General features: G+C 57.6%; 1 protein-coding gene across 2 annotated transcripts; it reads right to left on the bottom strand.

Annotated features, from left to right (window-relative positions):
- Positions 1 to 2241: 2241 nt before the first annotated feature.
- Positions 2242 to 15793, bottom strand: MAG (myelin associated glycoprotein). Of its 2 annotated transcripts, none has more exons than XM_045988724.1 (11): positions 15723 to 15793; positions 13852 to 13911; positions 13297 to 13365; positions 12742 to 13110; positions 11253 to 11549; positions 10888 to 11145; positions 9461 to 9721; positions 5080 to 5367; positions 4619 to 4715; positions 3737 to 3836; positions 2242 to 2763 (listed from the first exon to the last, which is right to left on the bottom strand). In XM_045988724.1, exons 3-11 carry the CDS (start codon positions 13340 to 13342, stop codon positions 2599 to 2601), a joined length of 1881 nt encoding a protein of 626 aa, XP_045844680.1. In that variant the 5' UTR covers positions 13343 to 13365; positions 13852 to 13911; positions 15723 to 15793; the 3' UTR covers positions 2242 to 2598. The 2 variants fall into 2 exon arrangements, with proteins under 2 accessions (XP_045844680.1, XP_045844681.1); XM_045988725.1 differs by lacking the exon at positions 15723 to 15793 and adding an exon at positions 15621 to 15688.
- Between the last annotated feature and the right edge of the window lie 790 nt (positions 15794 to 16583).

Here is a 16583-nt window from a genome sequence, read left to right as displayed (position 1 = left end):
GAGGGGTGGAATGTGATACCCCTGAATTCTGGTCCTCCTTATGTGTCATCACCAAAAGTTCGTCCCTCCTATGAGATGGTCTTTGCCTCAGATCACTTCATTTTTCCTAAACTTTAGAGGTTTGCCTATGACCTTCAGGACTTCTGTCCTGTCTGTGAAACTTTATTTCATACATCTCTTTAAATCAATCACTTGACTGATGTTTAAGCTTAGTCTCCTCCTAAGCTTTTATTTAAAAAAATAAAAAGTAAACCGTTTAGCATGCTGGTGTCCTTTTGTTCTTGTAATTGCTGAGTTGAACATACGTATTCAGGTAAAAGTTGCTCTGCCCTCCTCCTGGGATCAGTGGGCTTGTCAGCATGGTGCTCGGGTGGTGCTTTGGGCAGCACAGGGTTACCAGAGTCCCTCATTATTGACACTGCTCTGCTCCTCAGGGCGAAGTCCTTAGGAGCATTCCTCCCAGGCCAGACCTGCTGGAGCCAGGGTCTGTTGTCAGAAGACAGGTGTGTTAGGGCGGGGTCTCCATGTGTGTGCGCAGGAGATCCGGTGGGGACTGCTCCCGCAGCTGCTGGGCAGCCCCTACTAGGCTCTGCCCAATCCTGGACCACTGCTTGGCCTTATTTTCAGCGCCTGAAATTTTGCCATATATGTTCCCACTTAGAGTCTTCACACACAGTGTCCCTGTGGGATTTCCTGTTCAGTGGGACACCTCCCTGGCTCCTGAGAACCCCCAGACACACCTCCACTCTGTGCTCTGAAAGCCCCCCCTTGCCCTGGTCCCGGGAGCAGGTGTCACGGGTTGCAGTCGGGCGTTGTGCATGAAGTCCTTGATTCAATGTCTTCCTCTCTACAGGATAGAGTCCTGCCAGGAAAGAGCCCGGGCAGCCTTGGGGTCGGGCCCCTCCTGGCAGCTCCCAGCCCCGCTAGCACCCATCGCTCTTGTCCTTCAAGTCGACCTCCCACTCCAGCCGAGGTGGCCTCACCACCTTCCCTCCCCATGTGGTTTGTTGAATCCTGCCCTCAGTCTCCACTGTGGCCTCTGTGGTATCCTCTGCCCTCTTCAAAAACCAGGGGAAAACCATTGTGTTCAGGAGCCATTCCCACTCGGCAACTCTACTTTCAGGGTTCCCTCAGTGCTCTCAGGCCGGTGAGCTCAGGTGCTTCTCACCAAGACAGCGGGGCGCACGGTGGGAGAGCTCTGGGCTCTGGGCTCAAGTCGGGCTGTTCAGTTACCACCTGGGGGACCTCAGCTTCTCTAGGTTCTCAAGCATCTGTGCATCAGAATCACCTGGAGGACTTGTCAAAACGAGTTTTGGGTTCCTGCCGTCTGGCCTGGGACCTTGAGAATGCGCCTTTCTTTCTTTCCTTTTTTTTTTTTTTTAAGATTGTATTTATTTATTTGAGAGAGAGCACACATGAGCGGCGGGCGGTAGTGGGGAGAGTAAGAGGGAGAAGCAGACTCCTCACTGAGCAGGGAGCCCAACGTGGGGCTCAATTCCACGACTCTGAGATCATGACCTGAGCTGAAGGCAGACGCTTAACCGACTGAGCCACCCGGGCGCCCAAGAATGTGCCTTTCTAAGGAGTTCCCAGTTGATATGGATGCTGCTGGTGTGGGACCCCACTTTGAGAGCCACTGCCATGCTAGTTAGGGAAGGGAAGTGGAGATTAATAATGTAGATCAGGTAGAACCATGGGGCACATAACAACTCTTAGTTATTAATATCATTCATACCAGAGAGTCTGGCTCTGTTCAGATTGCCAACAGGGGTTAGGGAAAAGAGAAGAATGGAGTCCAGGGCCTGGCCACTCTGTTTCCTAGCTCTGGGACCCTAGCTTCTCTGGGCCCCAATGTCATCTTCGCAACCTTGTCCCGTTCCTTCCCCCAGATGGCCTGAGCTTCCTGAAGGGGCTCCGTACACAGCTGGTGCCTACTTAATGTTTCTTAAACCAAAAAAAGTAAAGTTGGGAAGGCTGGGCCTGTGAAAGATAGTGTGAATGTGAGGGATGGCAGTCAAATCAGCACAGGCTCATGAAACATCCCGACCGGCAGGGGACGAGAGGGGATGTGACTAAGTGAGGGGGCCAGACCCAGCCCACAGCTGGCAGCTCAGGGTGGTGGCCTTGGGCTCGGGGCTAGAATTCCTGGGCCTTTGTGCCCGCACAGGACCTCGAAGAGGGCACGGAGAGGGGTGGCAGGCTTTCCTAGGATGGATCAGGAAGCATCAGGATCCAGACAAGTGGTTGGCTTCATGGCATTTATTTCGCGTCCCTCTGTACAGGCCCTGGGGCCGGGTGTGGGGGCAGGAGACTAGGCAGGGGGTAGCAATAAATAACATGGACGGACAGACGGAGCTCCCCTCCAGACAGATGAGGTTAAAGGAGGTTAGAGAGGAGCCACAGTGTGGGGTGGGTGCTGGCAGGGCCGGGGACAGCTGGGAAGGAGGGGAGGCCAGGCCCCCAGGACCTCACTGTCACCTGCCCCCTTCCTTTACGGCCCTAGCCCCCACCACTCTGGGGAGCAAGGGAGCCCATAACCAGTAGGGGCCAGTGAGGGTCCTGAGGGAGGCGTGGCCACATAGGCGGCCCCCAGCTCCCTCACTTGACACGGATTTCAGCATACTCGGCCAGCTCCTCCGTCAGGGTGTAGCTGTCCTTGGTGGGTCGTTTGCCCAGGTCTGAGTGAGAATAGCTCAGGTCCAGCTCTGGGGGCTCCCCGCGAAGGCCCAGCAGCCTCCTCTCAGATCCCAGTCGCCTCTCACTCTGCAAACAGAAAGAGCCCAATAGAAGGGTCTTGTTCCACCTTTTCCAGGGCCAACAGCTGCAATCACATTCACCCCCGCAGCTCCAAAGTCAAGTCCCAAAGCTCCGTGTAGACCTCCTTTCTCAAGGCCCGCCGGTGCAACCTGGGGCTTTTGCCCATGCTGGTGCCCCCACACACGACAGCCTCTTCATTGCTAAGCCTGAGAGTCACCCACAAATTCAGGGTGTCCAGGAAAACCTCTTGAACATAAGGATTTGGGGAGCAGGTGATTCAACCCACAGCGTCTTGTCAGATTAAAGTCACCCGGTTGGGATCCCGCCTTTCCAAATGTGTAAGTGCCTGGTTCCATACGACCTTCCCCCATGTTTGGGTTTGGGGTGACTTCCGTCCTCAGTCTGGGAGATCCCGCAGGGGTGACTTCAGCTTCCCTGTCCTGTGCTCCACCCCGCCCCCACCCCTACATGGGGCCTTTGGACACGGACATGGGACAGTGGCCACAGACAGAAGGGAGCAGCAACAGGACAGAATACACAAGGCCAGGAGAGCTGGGCAGGGCCAGACTTAGCCAGGGAACATCCTGGACACCTGATGAGAACGCACACACATGCACGCCCACCCCGAGGCCCCACAAGGGCCCAGAGGTGGGCACACTGAGGTCCCTGGATCCTACCTCCTGGGGCGCTCATTCCAGGGTAGAGACCTCTCTGGACTATTAGAGAAGGAAATGCAGTCATAGACCCGGGTGGGGAGGAGGGGGCTGCCCTCTGCTGAGCCCCTCAGCCCCCATCCCAGCCTCAGCCTGAGCACCCCTCCCAGCCAGGGTGCAGACCGCCCTCCACGCTTCCTCCCTTTCCCTTCTGAAGGGGCCAGCCTCCCCACTGCCTCTTGGCCTCCCAGGCCCTCCCAGGCCCTCAGGGTCCCTGGCACCCAGGTTTTCCAGCTAGTCTGGAGCCACAGGGCTCCGGCTCTCACCTCATATTTCTCTGGCGCCCCAGAGATGCGGAAGTCGCTGCTGAACAGAACTGGGGGGTTGTCTCCCGCCGAGAAGCTGGGGCTCTCTGTCACGTTCTTTCTGCAGGGCAGGACACATCAGCCCCAGCAGGAGTCCCAGGCCTCCCTCTCCGCTCCCTTTCTGCACCCCATCTACCTGAGGAGTTCGGCTCAATGGACCCCAGGGCAGTTCCCACCCATCTCTCTAAGATGGCGTAGATGGCCCTTCAGAATAACCAGCCTCTTCCTGTCCCCCACTGCCCATCCCTCCATCAGGTTCCTGGTCTCTGCAACTTTTGGGGACTCCAGCCTAGTTTCTGGGGGTTCTTCTCATGTGCTCTGGCTCTGTCCTCCCCTCTTGCTGCCAGGACGTGGAGCAGAAGGATGAATTTGTTTTCAGGGAAGCTGATGTGTGTGCCACAAGGAGGGAGAATAGCAGGGTTGTTGTGGGGGGTGGTCTGGGGCTGGGAGTGTCCTTTTGCCAGAGATGATGTGTGTAATCACCCAGGCCCTGGAACCGATGGAGACCAGTCCTGTGGCTAAGAGCCAGGGGTCGCTGGCTCTCCCCCACTGCACTGGAGCGTGTGCAGGAGGGTTCCTAGAGGGCAAGGGGCTGTGGCCACAGAACATGGGGACCGGGTAACCAACAGGGGAAAGTGCCTGGCCCGGGCACTGGCCCACCCCGAAATGTTACCAAGAGCCTCTCTCCTCCATGCAGCCAAATATGTACAGAGCAGAATCACCCTCCCGCACACAGACAGGGCTGCCCTCGCTTGGCCACCTGCTACCTCTAAGTGATCTCCCCACCTCCCCAGTCCAGGGAGAGTCCCCAACCCCCCAGATGAGACCTGGCAAGCCACTCACTTTCTGCGTGTCTGGGTGATGTAGCAGACGATGGCAATTAGGATGGCAAAGGCGACCACGGCTCCCACGGGGCCAATCTTGGCCCACATCAGGCGGTCTGAGGACAGAAGACCCGGGCACCCTCAGGAATGCCGGTGGTAGTGAGGACACTCGGGGTCTTGGGAGATGGGCTGGGGCAGAGATGATGGTGAAAACATTTCCAGAGCTGGCACAGCCTTGCACTGCCTGACTGGCCTGGAGGGCTTAGTGGCCAGAGGGTCTGGGAGAGTGCCCATGAAAGCACAGGCAAACCCAGGGCAGCCTCTTCTTACCAACTGGAAAGGGCATCTTTACCACTTGATCCACCTGCGTCGCCCAACCCGCGCTGGCTGGCTGATGGTCAGCCTCGAGGAGGGAAGCCTGGATCCAAGAGAAGCCCCCTCCACCCCTGTGGCTCCCTGCCCCCCGACCACAGCACTCACGGGCTCCCTGGAAGGGCAGCTCCAGGCTCTTGGTGCCGTAGAGGTTGTGGGCCGTGCAAATGACCCGGGGCGGGGCCTGGGCCTGGCCCCGCAGCGTGAGGATGCTGGTGAGCAGGAGGCCACTGCGTTCTGAGTACACAAACTCCCGCTCGGTCTCGTTCACAGTCACGTTGCGTGACGGCAGCTCGAAGGCCACGGACGGCTCGGGGTTGGATTTCACCACGCACAGGCACTGCACCGTGTCCCGGGCTGCTGCACAGTGGGACTCCAGGAGGATCATGGGGGCAACTGCGGGAGCAAGAAGGACCAGGACTCAGGGGACTGGGGCCAACCAGAGGCTGAGCCTCAGGGGACTCCATGGCGGAGCAGGTGGTAGCTGTCTCGGAGACGAGCTGCATTTCCCCCTTCGCGCTACCTCTGGCCCCCTCTCTTTGTTCACCTTGTCAAACAAATGAAATCACGAGGCTCCCTGCTCAAAACCCTCCTTCCGCTGACCCCAGGTCACTGACAATGTTATCCAAATTCTTTCCCTGGCTTGGCAAGGCCCCGCGGGACCCAGCCGCACAGATCTCCTCTTTGCCATGGCTCCTGACCTGTCACACTGGCCTCCTCTAAAGCTCATGGAGCTTCTTCCCACCCCAGGGTCTTGGCGATTCTCCCTCACCCTGGAACACTCCCCTAACACCTGCTGAACTCAGTCCCTCCCTCTGTGCCCCGGGCTCTACTCAGATGATACCTTCTCTGACCACTCACGGAAATTGTGCCTCGCTTCACTAACACTTTGCCCCCTGTCCCGCTTGGGTTTTGCTCCCCAGCACTTATCCCTACCCATGTGAGATACACACATGGCTGGGCTCTTGCTGCCGTCAAGACCGGTTCTCGCTCTGCCTACTCTCCATCCCCACCCTTAGAACCCGCCTTTCACATAGCGGAGCTCTGCAAAGGCTGGCATGGGCTACTGAATCCTGCTGGCTCCCCTCCCTGGCCACCTGCAGATGCCCCTGCTGACTCCCTCGAGCCCCCTTGCACCCGGACTGTCCCCGTGTCCTGGGCTCTTCCGCTGTCACTGGCACAAACCCCTACCCTCCACCCAAGATCACTGTGCTGAGCTTTCCTTTGCTGCCATTTGTATTACAAAAATGGTACTGGTCTGGATTTTGTGGGTGTTTTTTTTGGGGGGGGGTTGGTTTCTTTCATGTTCTAAAATATAATATAATAGAACATCGAATGTTGTTTTCAAAACTATGTTCTCTCCCCTCCTGAAGAATCCAGCACTGGAGTCTGCTCACTCGAGACTGAGCTCTGGTTCTCAGTTCTGACCAGAAATCCCCTGCACATGGCCAAAAGACCCTCGGGCCACCTACCCCCACTTACTTCCATTTTCCGGTTAAAAAAAAGAGTATGCAAGTAACAGTGATGGGCCAGGGAGTCACGTGACCTGATTCAAGCTTGAGATGGTTCCAGTTGAAACCTCAATGTGTACTGGCATCTAAATCTAGTAATTTAAAAATATATAGCCCGAAATCTGTACAGGCAAACATGCACTATGCCTTGTTGCAGTGTTAACGAATTAACACCCCGCAGAATAATGGCAAACCCGAACCAACAGCTGTTACATTTTTTTAGAAACCCTTTCATTCAAGATCGAACCCCTCTGCTCCGGGGACAGCGTCCGCCTTCGACCCCTTGCCACCACCCTGCTTCCATGTGCTCAGTATCTCCACAGCTTTGCAGGCAGCCGGGGAGATCTGGGGAACCCTGACTGACCCTATACAAACCCCCAGTCCCACAAAGAATGGGGAGTTTGGGGTGCGGCAGCTGGGTTCTGCCATTTACTGGCTCTGATTCGGCCATTTGGCTTTTTAACATCCTTCCCAAGGATTCAGGATGCGATAAATAGAACCATTCCAGCAGGGGGAGCACGTGAGCAAAGCCTTGGCCTCAGGAACTCCGGGAGGGCCGGGAGCCTGGAGTCCAAGGGAGAGATTAGTGGGAAATGATTTACGGAGCAAAGAGGTGGTGTCAGGCACTGAGGGCATTTGGCATAACTTCCAGACTCTTCACAGCCTTCTTTGGGGTCAGCTATGGTTATCATATGCCCGTTTTTCAGTGGAGAGGCTCCGCAAAAGTGAAGTCACTTGTCTGGGATCGTGCCACTCCACGATGGAGACAGAGCAGGGATTCTGACCCAGGTCGGCTCAGCTCTGTCTGGTCCTGGACACCAGCTCACACTTCGGTTTCCTTCTTAAACTGGGATGAAGAACAGTCCCTCACAATCATGTTGTGATGAGACCAAAATAGATCAGCGTGCGCCGAGGGCTCAGACTAGTCTCTGTGTGCAAGCCCTCAGTAGAGGCGAGAACCTTGCCGCATGTCCCTCACCATGCTGGGCCCTGGCTCAATGGGTCAGAAGGATGCCCCGCTCTAGGAGCACCTGCCATTGTCAGTGGGCACCAAATCCCTGGTGTGAGGGGACATGGATTTCAGGGACAGAGAAGAGCCTGAGGGATGCTGTGGCCAGAAGCCTGAGGCCGCCCTGCCACAGGGCACGCCTGTGACCCAGGCCTGGGTGAAGCTGGCAGGGCTCAGTAGATGGGGTGAGGGCCTGTGGTGGGGCACAGCTGCTCCTCGGCTCCAGCAGGCTGAAGGCCTTCCACTCCAAATCCATTGGTTTGTTTCCAAAAAGAAGCCTGATGAAGTAAGTCCTTGGGCGCTGCAGGCTGCAGAGCGGCAAAGCAGCCAGGGGTTTAAGAGCTGGGCCAGAGAAACGTCCAGAAGACTCCTGGCTCTGGACTGACCCTCCGAGCTGCATGGTCTTGGGGATTCTGACCTTTGTCTTCTGCTCTGTCAAAGAGGGGATGATGATAACATGTACCTGCCTCACAGGGTGACCACACGGGCTCAGGAGAAGAACACGGCAGGGCTTGGGGTCCTGCCCAGAGGAGACCATGAATGACCATTTGCTGCCGCCCCTCTCACTGTCCAGGAGAGCCTGTGACTCCAATGTACATGAGACCCTATGATGTGCGGGCTCAGGGGTTTCCACCCGATTCTCAGGGGGCTCTCTGACCCTCCGACTTATGAGGCCACTGGCTTGGGGTGTGACAGGGAAAAGGGGTGTAGCAGAAGGAGGAAGCTAGCCCAGGAGGGCGAGGATGGAGAAAGCAGAGCACCCCACGACGCATGATCGCCTTGGGTACTGCGAGCGAGCAGGGGCTGGGAGGGAGCGTGCCCCGGAGTGAAAGGTTAGCCCAGCAGTGCATGGCCATCCCTTTGCCTTGGAAGGTGGCACTCCCGAAATAGCCTGTCTCTACCACCTGCTGGTTATCGCCACATTCAGAGCACTGAGTCCAGGTGGTGCTCACTACCTTCTGGCAAACCTGGGGGGTGGGGACCACCGCAGGTGGAATAACGGAGGCAGGGACTGGTCAGTTCTGGAAACTAGTGCCAGAAACCAGGCAGGAGCTGAAGAGGAAGCAGAGGAGATGGCCAGTCTCCCTCTGGGTGACAGTCCAGAGGGAGCTGCAGGAGAGGGAGTGGAAACCTCTCGCTGGGGGCTATAGCCCTGCACGCCGGCGGGGGGTGGGGTGGGGGTGTTGGCGGTGTCATGGGTCAGAGGTTGGGACAGCTGCTGGTTGCCAGTGGAATGATAAGCTTCATTTCCAAGACTTCCAAGCTTTCTACGTACATCCCTCCCATCCCATTTCTCTGGCTAAACTCCACCTGTTCATCAGCTTGGTGTCCTCTTGGTCCTCTCCCCTATGTTCCCCACAGTCACGCTGCCCGTGGCACATAGCAACAGCTCGATCAGTGTATTCCGATGTAATAACAGGATGAGGTCAACTACGGCAGAACAGTAGAGCCAGACTGTCTGGATTTGAACCGTTCTCTGGCTGTGTGACCTTGGGTAATGGCATAACCTCTCTGGGCCTCCGTTTGCTTCTCTGGAAACTGGAGACAGTAATAGAACCTCCCTCCTGGGAATGTCATGTGGTTGAAATGAATGGGTCCCCGTACAAAGCTTCCAGCAATGCCTGGTACGTAGCAATGCAACACAAGGGTTAGATGTCCTGGTTATTGGTGATTGCAAAGGGGGCAGAGGCCACAGGATCTAGAAATCTTCTTGGTCAAAAGCGCACCCCGGGATGTGGAAACACGGTACTCTCAGGTGGGACTTTCAGTTTCTTGCTGTGGATTCAGCTTCCCGACCTTGCCCATTCTCATCTGCTGGGCCAAAGCTGACCCTTGGCTGGAATGCGTGGATGCTTCCCAGCAACCCAGGCGCCCCCACTGAACCACCCACCGAGGCGGGGAATGAGGAAGGACACGAAGTCCAGCCGGCTCCCAGCAGGACAAGGGGAGAGGAGTGGGGGGTACTCACACTCCACGGACAGGTTGAAGGTGGTGGCCCTCTGGCCATACTGGTTCTCAGCCACACACCAGTACTCTCCGTCATCCTCGGGAGTGACGGCAGGCAGCTCAAGCTGCAGCTCGCTCTCGTAGATGACTGTGGCCAGAATCTGCTTCTCCTTGAAGATGGTGAGAATAGGATCCGGGTTGCTCTGTGTGGAGCACAAGATGGAGACCGTCTCCCCCTCCACAGCCACCATCGTCCCGTTCACCATCGGCTTCCGGGGTGCATCTGGGAGGGGCAGGACGGCGGGGGGAGCGATGGTCAGAAGCCAAGGGTGCCTCTTCTGCCAGCCAACTCCCATCCCCGATGTCACCCCATATACCCCAATCTGAGCACACCGGCTCCGATGGTTCAGATAATCCCTGTCTGGCTATCCTGTTTATAAGAACAAAGGCTCTGCGGCCAGCCCGCTGTGCTCGAATCCCAGCTCCACCCCTTCCCAGCTATGTGTGGACCCACGTCCTAACCTCTCGGGACCTCATTTCTCTTATCTGCAAAATGAGCTTAATAATAGTCCCAACCTCACAGGAAGTCACGGAGAACCTAAATGACAGGAGCCGTGTTAGCCTGAGCAAGGTGAGATGAAGATTCCCAGTGGACACTGTGTTAGTAAATAAATGTGGTTGGCAAAACGGGGATATGGGCTTTGGAGAAAAACAAAATTGGTGATGGGAAATCAGGGTAGTTGGAGTTTTAACTAGGACGGTGAGGGAAGGCTTCTGGGAGAAGAGAAGAGGAGGGTCGGGGCTAGCCGTGGGGATGTCCGGGGGAAGAGTATTTGTGGAAGGCACTCAGAAACTGCTGAGTGGATGCTGGCGGCAGCTCTCATTATTATTATCCACAGGCCTGGGCATTTTGCCTCAATAAATATTTGTGAATGAGTGAATGAATGAATGACCCCTCCTTGGTTCCTAACAAAGAACCCTATCTGACCAGCCGGTCCCGCGGGGGACTCCAGAACATAACACAGTGCCAGCGAGGGGCTGGGTAAGGTCTGGGGTCCCTTGTCCCTTTGCCTGCAACTGCAACGGGGTTCCTTGGGAAATGCGGATTTCCAGGGCCCAGATCCACTCCCGACCAGGCAAGGCTGGTCGGAGTTTCACCAGCATTCCTGCGGGGCAGGGACCCATCTGTCTTCCCCCCTCGCCCTGGGGAGAAGAGTGGTGCACAGTAGGCGTTCGTCAGATACTTGTGGGACGCAGGAGGGAACGCCCGGACCTGCAGCCCTCCACTCCTTCCACCTTGGCTTCCACCTTGGCTGTAGTCGGGCAAGCCCGCGGGTGGGCCCGCCCCCGCCCCCGCCCCCGCCCAGCTCTGCCCCCGCTGCGCGGGTTTCCCCTCCTCTGTCCTTCCCCTCCTCTGTCCAGCCAGTGCTGGACGCGGGGGCCACTCACACATGACGCTGAGCCCCACGGTGCCGTTGTCCTGGCCGTAGGCGTTCTCTGCCAGGCAGGCGTAGACGCCGTCCTCCGCGGCCGTCACCTCTTCCAGATCCAGGAACAGGCTTTCGGCCACGGCCTCCCGGAGCACCGTTCCGTCCCTCATCCAGGTCAGCAGCGGCAGCGGGTTGCTGTCCGCCCCGCAGAGCAGGCTGACGTGCGAGCCCTCGATGGCCTCCACCGAGGCGTTCATTTCCACGATCACCGGGGGGTCTAAGGCCCGCGACAAGAGGAGGGGGCGGGGGTCAGCGGGCTCGCGCCGCAGACCGCGCCCCCGGCCCTACCCCCCGCCCCGCCCCCCGCCCGGTCCCCAGGCTCACACTTGATGTCCAGGCTGGCGTAGCCCTCGAACTGCAGAGTGGTGTTGGGGAAGGAAGCCTGGCAGCCCAGCCGGTGGCCGTTGGCCTCCCTAGTGGGCACGAAGTGTAGCAGCGACACCTGCACCCAGGTGCCCTCGTCCTCGCGCAGCCGACCCAGCACGGTGGGCTCCCCCAGGCCTTCGTGGCCCAGCCAGCTCAGCTCCGGACGCAGCTCCGGGCAGTTGTCCGGCACCATGCAGCTCACCTCCACTTCGGAGCCTGCCACCACCTCCGGGGGAACCACGATGTTGGGGGTGTCTAGATGAGAGTGGAGGGGGACGGAAGGGTCGAGGAAGCGTTCTTGGTTCGCGGTCTCCTCCCCAGCAGAATTCCCTACAACCTTCTCTCTTCCTGGTTACCCTTCACCCGGAGGCCCTCCTCATCTGACCACAGACGTGTAATAATGAAAATCACAGTATAATGGGCTGAATACTGGACAGTGGTTCCCTTGCCAGTCCTTCCAGCCAAGCTAGAAGGTGGGTAACGTTCTTTTGCTCAGTTATTAGATGATGAAACTGCGGCCACAGCTCGTGTGGAGTAGAACTGAGCTTCAAACTCACTCTGGCTTCATCCTCAAGAAATTTCTCTCTCCTTTCCCATGTCTGCTTTGGTTTATTTTCCTGTCACATATGTGAGAGAGAGAGAGAGAGAGAGAGAGAGAGTGTGTGTGTGTGTGTGTGATGTCTTGGAGATCTATGTCTGGCTGTGCCAGTGGGTCTCTTTCTGCACTGGGGCTGTGATCTGGCTCACGAGGACTCCATGCAGATGGGGAACCCGAATCTAGGGGCTCCATGCTATAGGGCCTCTTGGAAATTGGGCGGCGTGCCCTGCTCTGATTGCCAAACCTGGCCCAGAACTTCATACTCTTTGGCCTAAATCTGGGATTTGTTTTTAAAAATCAGAATCAGCAGCCAAAGTTTAAGAATTAGGAGATTGCACAGAAAAACATGAAGTTCTCGTTTCTCTTAAATATTCAGACTGTCTGAGAGCAGCATGTCCATGCTGTCCCCCAGCACTGGTCACCCAGAGCCAGGCACAGCTCGGAACACCCCGCAAGGATTCATTCATTGAGCTGTAAGTGCTAGTCTTATCCCCATCTTACAGAGGAGGAAAACAAGGTCCAGAGACATTAACTAAAATGCCTATAGTCACCCAGATAACCCAGGGATCCAGAGGCCTTACCTCTAACCCCTGGTCCCCACTGCTTTTCTTCCAGTTGTTTTTAGAAGAAGAGGAAGAACCCTCGTTTTTTTCCTCTGAGGGCAGCAAGACTGTTTGGGGGCCCTGCTTTGTCTGTTTCTCTCATCTTCCTCCTCTGTGTGGGTGTTGGGGGTGTGCACCCCCAGCCAGACTGAGAAACTCCGGGCCTGGCCATCCCCAACCTCCCTGGAAAGGCGGCAAAGACTTGGTGCAACCCCCACTTCCATGCGCACGCGCTTTGGGGACTCACTGATGATATCCAGAACACTGTGCTCCGAGAAGGTGTATTGGTTGTAGCCCCCTAGGTCCCCGCGGAAGTAGTACTTGCCGCCCAGCTCCGGGCTGAGGCTGCTGAGCAGAAGGGTGCAGTTACGCAGTCCAAGGTCCCCCAGGAGGCGGCTGCGGCCTTGAAAACTCTCGTGCACGACTTGGGTTCGAGACTTGAAGACCACTGGGGGGTAGTTTTTTGGGTAGGGGCTGTTGAAGTACCAGACGCCATGCACCACGGCTGGCCGCAGCTCGTCGGGGAAGTCGAAGCGGCAGGGGATGGAGACACACGTGCCCTCGAAGGCAGAGATGGATGAGGGCATCCAGGCACCCCAGTGACCACCGCGAGAGGCTGTGGGCAAGCAGGACCACTGAGGTGGAGCGACATGTCCTTCCCGGGTCATCATGCCCCACCCCTCAATGCACACAACTCCTATCACTTTCCACCACCCCCCTGGAGGCTGCAGGGACCTACAGAAACAGCCCCTGCCCGCTCAGAGCCCAAGGCCCCAGGATCCCCTGCACCCCTAGTCCTTACCTGAAATCATAATCCAAAACAGAGGCAGTGTCGTGAGGAAAATCATTTTGTACAGCAAGTGAGCGACAGCTGGAGAGGAGAGAGGAGAGCACTAAAGGCACGGGGAAGAAGTGAAGGATGCCCCTGGTAAGGCTTCAGGGGGGGCCTGTTCAGAAGTTGGCTATTGCTAGTATCATTGTTTGGAATTACAAACATTTCTAATGTATTGACCATGCACCAGCCCATAATGCTTGACTCCCGCTGTATTAATTCATTCGGTCTCTTTGAGATAGTGGCAGTTAGAACCCGCATTTTATAGCTGCGGTTCAGAGAGGTTAAGGAATTTGCCCAAGGCCACACAGCTGGTAAGTGGCCGAGTTGGGATTCAAACCCCATCTGCCTAGCTCCAGGTCTGCACAATTATCCACTACTTTATAATGACATGCGGATAATTATCTTCATCGCCATCGTGCCCCCCGGGGCAGCTCCAGAAAGTAAGGACAGAGCCAGGGCTGGACTGGCTGCAGGAAGCAGGGGAAACCAGGGGGAAAGAGAGGTTGGAACCCTGCCCCTCACCTCAGTCTCCCTGAGTTGGGAACGCCTTCGGGTCTCACTTGAAGGTGTCAGCCAGCCAACCTGGAACGAGAGCCAGACAGGTGTAGCCCCGGCCAGCCGCCCTCTCTCTCTGCGTCCGCTCTGAGTGGTGGCCGGCTGTGAGGCTGCCCACGTGGTCTCCGCTGCCTGGGGATGCTGGGGATGCTCCCACACAGCCTGGAAGCTACTCTGTAGTCATGGCCCGCCCGCCCCGAGTTGTGATGGCGAAGAACTTTGGGGAGGAAGGAGGAGCAGCAGCGCGTTGGGGTGGGGGGTGAAGCAGGCCGTGTGGTGAGTGGGGTGAGGGAGCAGATGTCCCACGGCTGAGGGCTGGGGGTGGCGGGCAGGGACCCAGCCCATCAATGACTGGGTTTCACAGCATCAGCATTCCCAACATGCCGCGGGAATTCCTGCCGCCCTCTCCCACCCCACAGATGGCCCCTGCTGTCCCCACCCTCAACAGAGGCCAGGACCCGGTACAAAAGAGCCCTGTTCCTTCAGGGTCAGGGTGCCTCATCCTGGGGGGCTTCTAGAGGTAGGTGGGATGAAAGAAGAGTCGGGTGGTCCTGGCTGGGCTCGGAGCAGGGCCAGGAAGGACCCTGGGGTTGGGAGTTTGTGAGTCACTGGCACCCGGCTGCTCTGTGGGTCGCCCCAGGGTCAAAGCCATGGTTTCAAGTGGCTGCCTTGCCCGGCCTTCATCGCCCTCTTCCCACGGACACGGACGCATGCACAGCCAGACACATGCAAATGCTAGTCTGAAATGTGACAGACCCAACCAGAAGGAACAGGCTCACACAATACCGACGCAGGCACACACCCGGGCAGGGCAGCCAGCCCCCTGCACCCACAGACTGCCCCCCACACACAGTCCGGAGGCACCCCTTCACTGTCCTGCCTCCTGCCCCCCACACCGTGGGGCTGACATGGGCACACAGGCACACATGTGCTCACAAAGATGCACAGACCCACACACACACACACACACACCAGGGGGTGGCGGAGGACAGACCCACCGGGACACAGGCTGATGGACACACTGTGACAGGAAGGGACGGGGCCCCCACGAGGGCCGGTTACAGGGCCTGGGCACACCTGGGACGCAAGCAGGCAAACTACCTGTTTGTAATGGGGGCAAAGACTGGTTCTTGTCTCAGCTATTAGGGTGAGCTGTGACTCTCTGAAGGGCCACAGTTCATAAACACATACACTGTACATCTGTGGTCGTAAAGTTTCACGGTGGGAATGGGATTAGGAAAAAGAGCTCTAAAATTGTGCCCTAGTGGAATATAATGAAAACAAGGCTGAGGAACGCTGATGTAGATGGAGGCTCAGCCAGGGGAGGTGCATGTGTGCACACGTGTGCGTGCACACACACATACACACACACACACACCTGTCATGCGCCCCGGTGCTAACACTGCCTCACTCGCAGCTCTCTGCCCCCACAGCTCTCTGTCCCTGCCCCCTCACAGATGGCAGGATCCCTACCCATCCCTCTGCTCCTCTTCCAGCCCTAGACCACCGTCCCCCACCCCAGTCTGCCCCAAATTCAGAAGCCCCAGGGCAGCTGTTCCTGCAGACCCCAGGGATGCTGAGAAGACCCCTGCATTCTTCCTCTCTATGGTTCCTTCCCTAAGCCCGGTCACTGTCCCTGCCACGGTCCCAGCCCATTCTTTGAGCTGTCCTGAGCAGCACCCTGCCCCATCCCAAACAAGTGGTAGCTCCCGGTGACCATCCATGGCCCAGAGCACCTTGCCTCCTCGCACGTGCTTCTGGGCCCCTTTGCTCCACCCTCTCCGCTCCGGTCCTCCGCTCTCCACCCCGTCGCGGGCCCCTCTCGGCTGAGTACTCACTTGGATGTTCCTGCTTCTGCCCCTCTGCTCCACCAGCCCCGCTCACAGTCCCCTGGCCTCCCAGGGTCCAGGCCCCCACTTGCAAGCCCGTCCCCTCCCCCCGGGTGCCAGGGGCCGCCTGCCTCCAGGGCCCAGCTCCTCCCTGCCCCCGAGGGAGGGGGGCACAAAGGGGCCCTTGTCACCACTGCTGGAACTGGGCAGCCTGACGCCTGGGTTCTACTAGCTCCTTCCTGGAGGGGATGGGGGGAGGCAGCCTCACTTGCTCTCCCTCCTCCATCACTGTGCACCCTGGTCCTGGGTCCCTGGGAGGGTCTTCTAGTATCTCTGGAAGTCTCAGGCTAAGAAACAAAAGCATGGTTCTCAGTGTCTAGAGAATCTTGGTGGCCGGGACAGAGATGACCTCAGTCCAAAGAGGCCACCGAGGGGCTGAGCAGGAGAGAGGACCTGCCCACTCTTGGCTTCAGCGTCTCCTCCATCCTCTCTTGAATCACGTCCCTGGACCACGTTTGGTGCCCACATCCTGGTCTCTTTTCCAGACTCTTCTTGCCATCAGAAATGGCCTTATTTATGCATTGATTGTCTCCTCTCATGAGAACATGATCTCCGAGAGGACAAGGGCTTCGCCGGCTGATTTCTAACCTGTTTGTAGAATGGCTCCTGGCAGCAGGCTAAGCCTCAGAGCCACAGGGTTGGAGCACACATTGTTCCTCAAATAGCCAGCGGCACCTTCTGCCTGGCGACGTGTGCGCTTGCTCATTCCTCCTGGACGGCCTCCCCGCCCCATCCCGCACCCCACTCTGCCACGGGCCACAGCCCTGCCCATCGATTAGGCTCTCAGCCCAGATGCCACTTCCTCTGGAG

Source organism: Meles meles, chromosome 19 (genome assembly GCF_922984935.1).
Source record: "Meles meles chromosome 19, mMelMel3.1 paternal haplotype, whole genome shotgun sequence".
NCBI classification, from domain to species: domain Eukaryota; kingdom Metazoa; phylum Chordata; class Mammalia; order Carnivora; family Mustelidae; genus Meles; species Meles meles.
The sequence above is the reverse complement of the archived record's forward strand: the minus strand, read 5'-3'. Positions and strand labels throughout refer to the sequence as shown.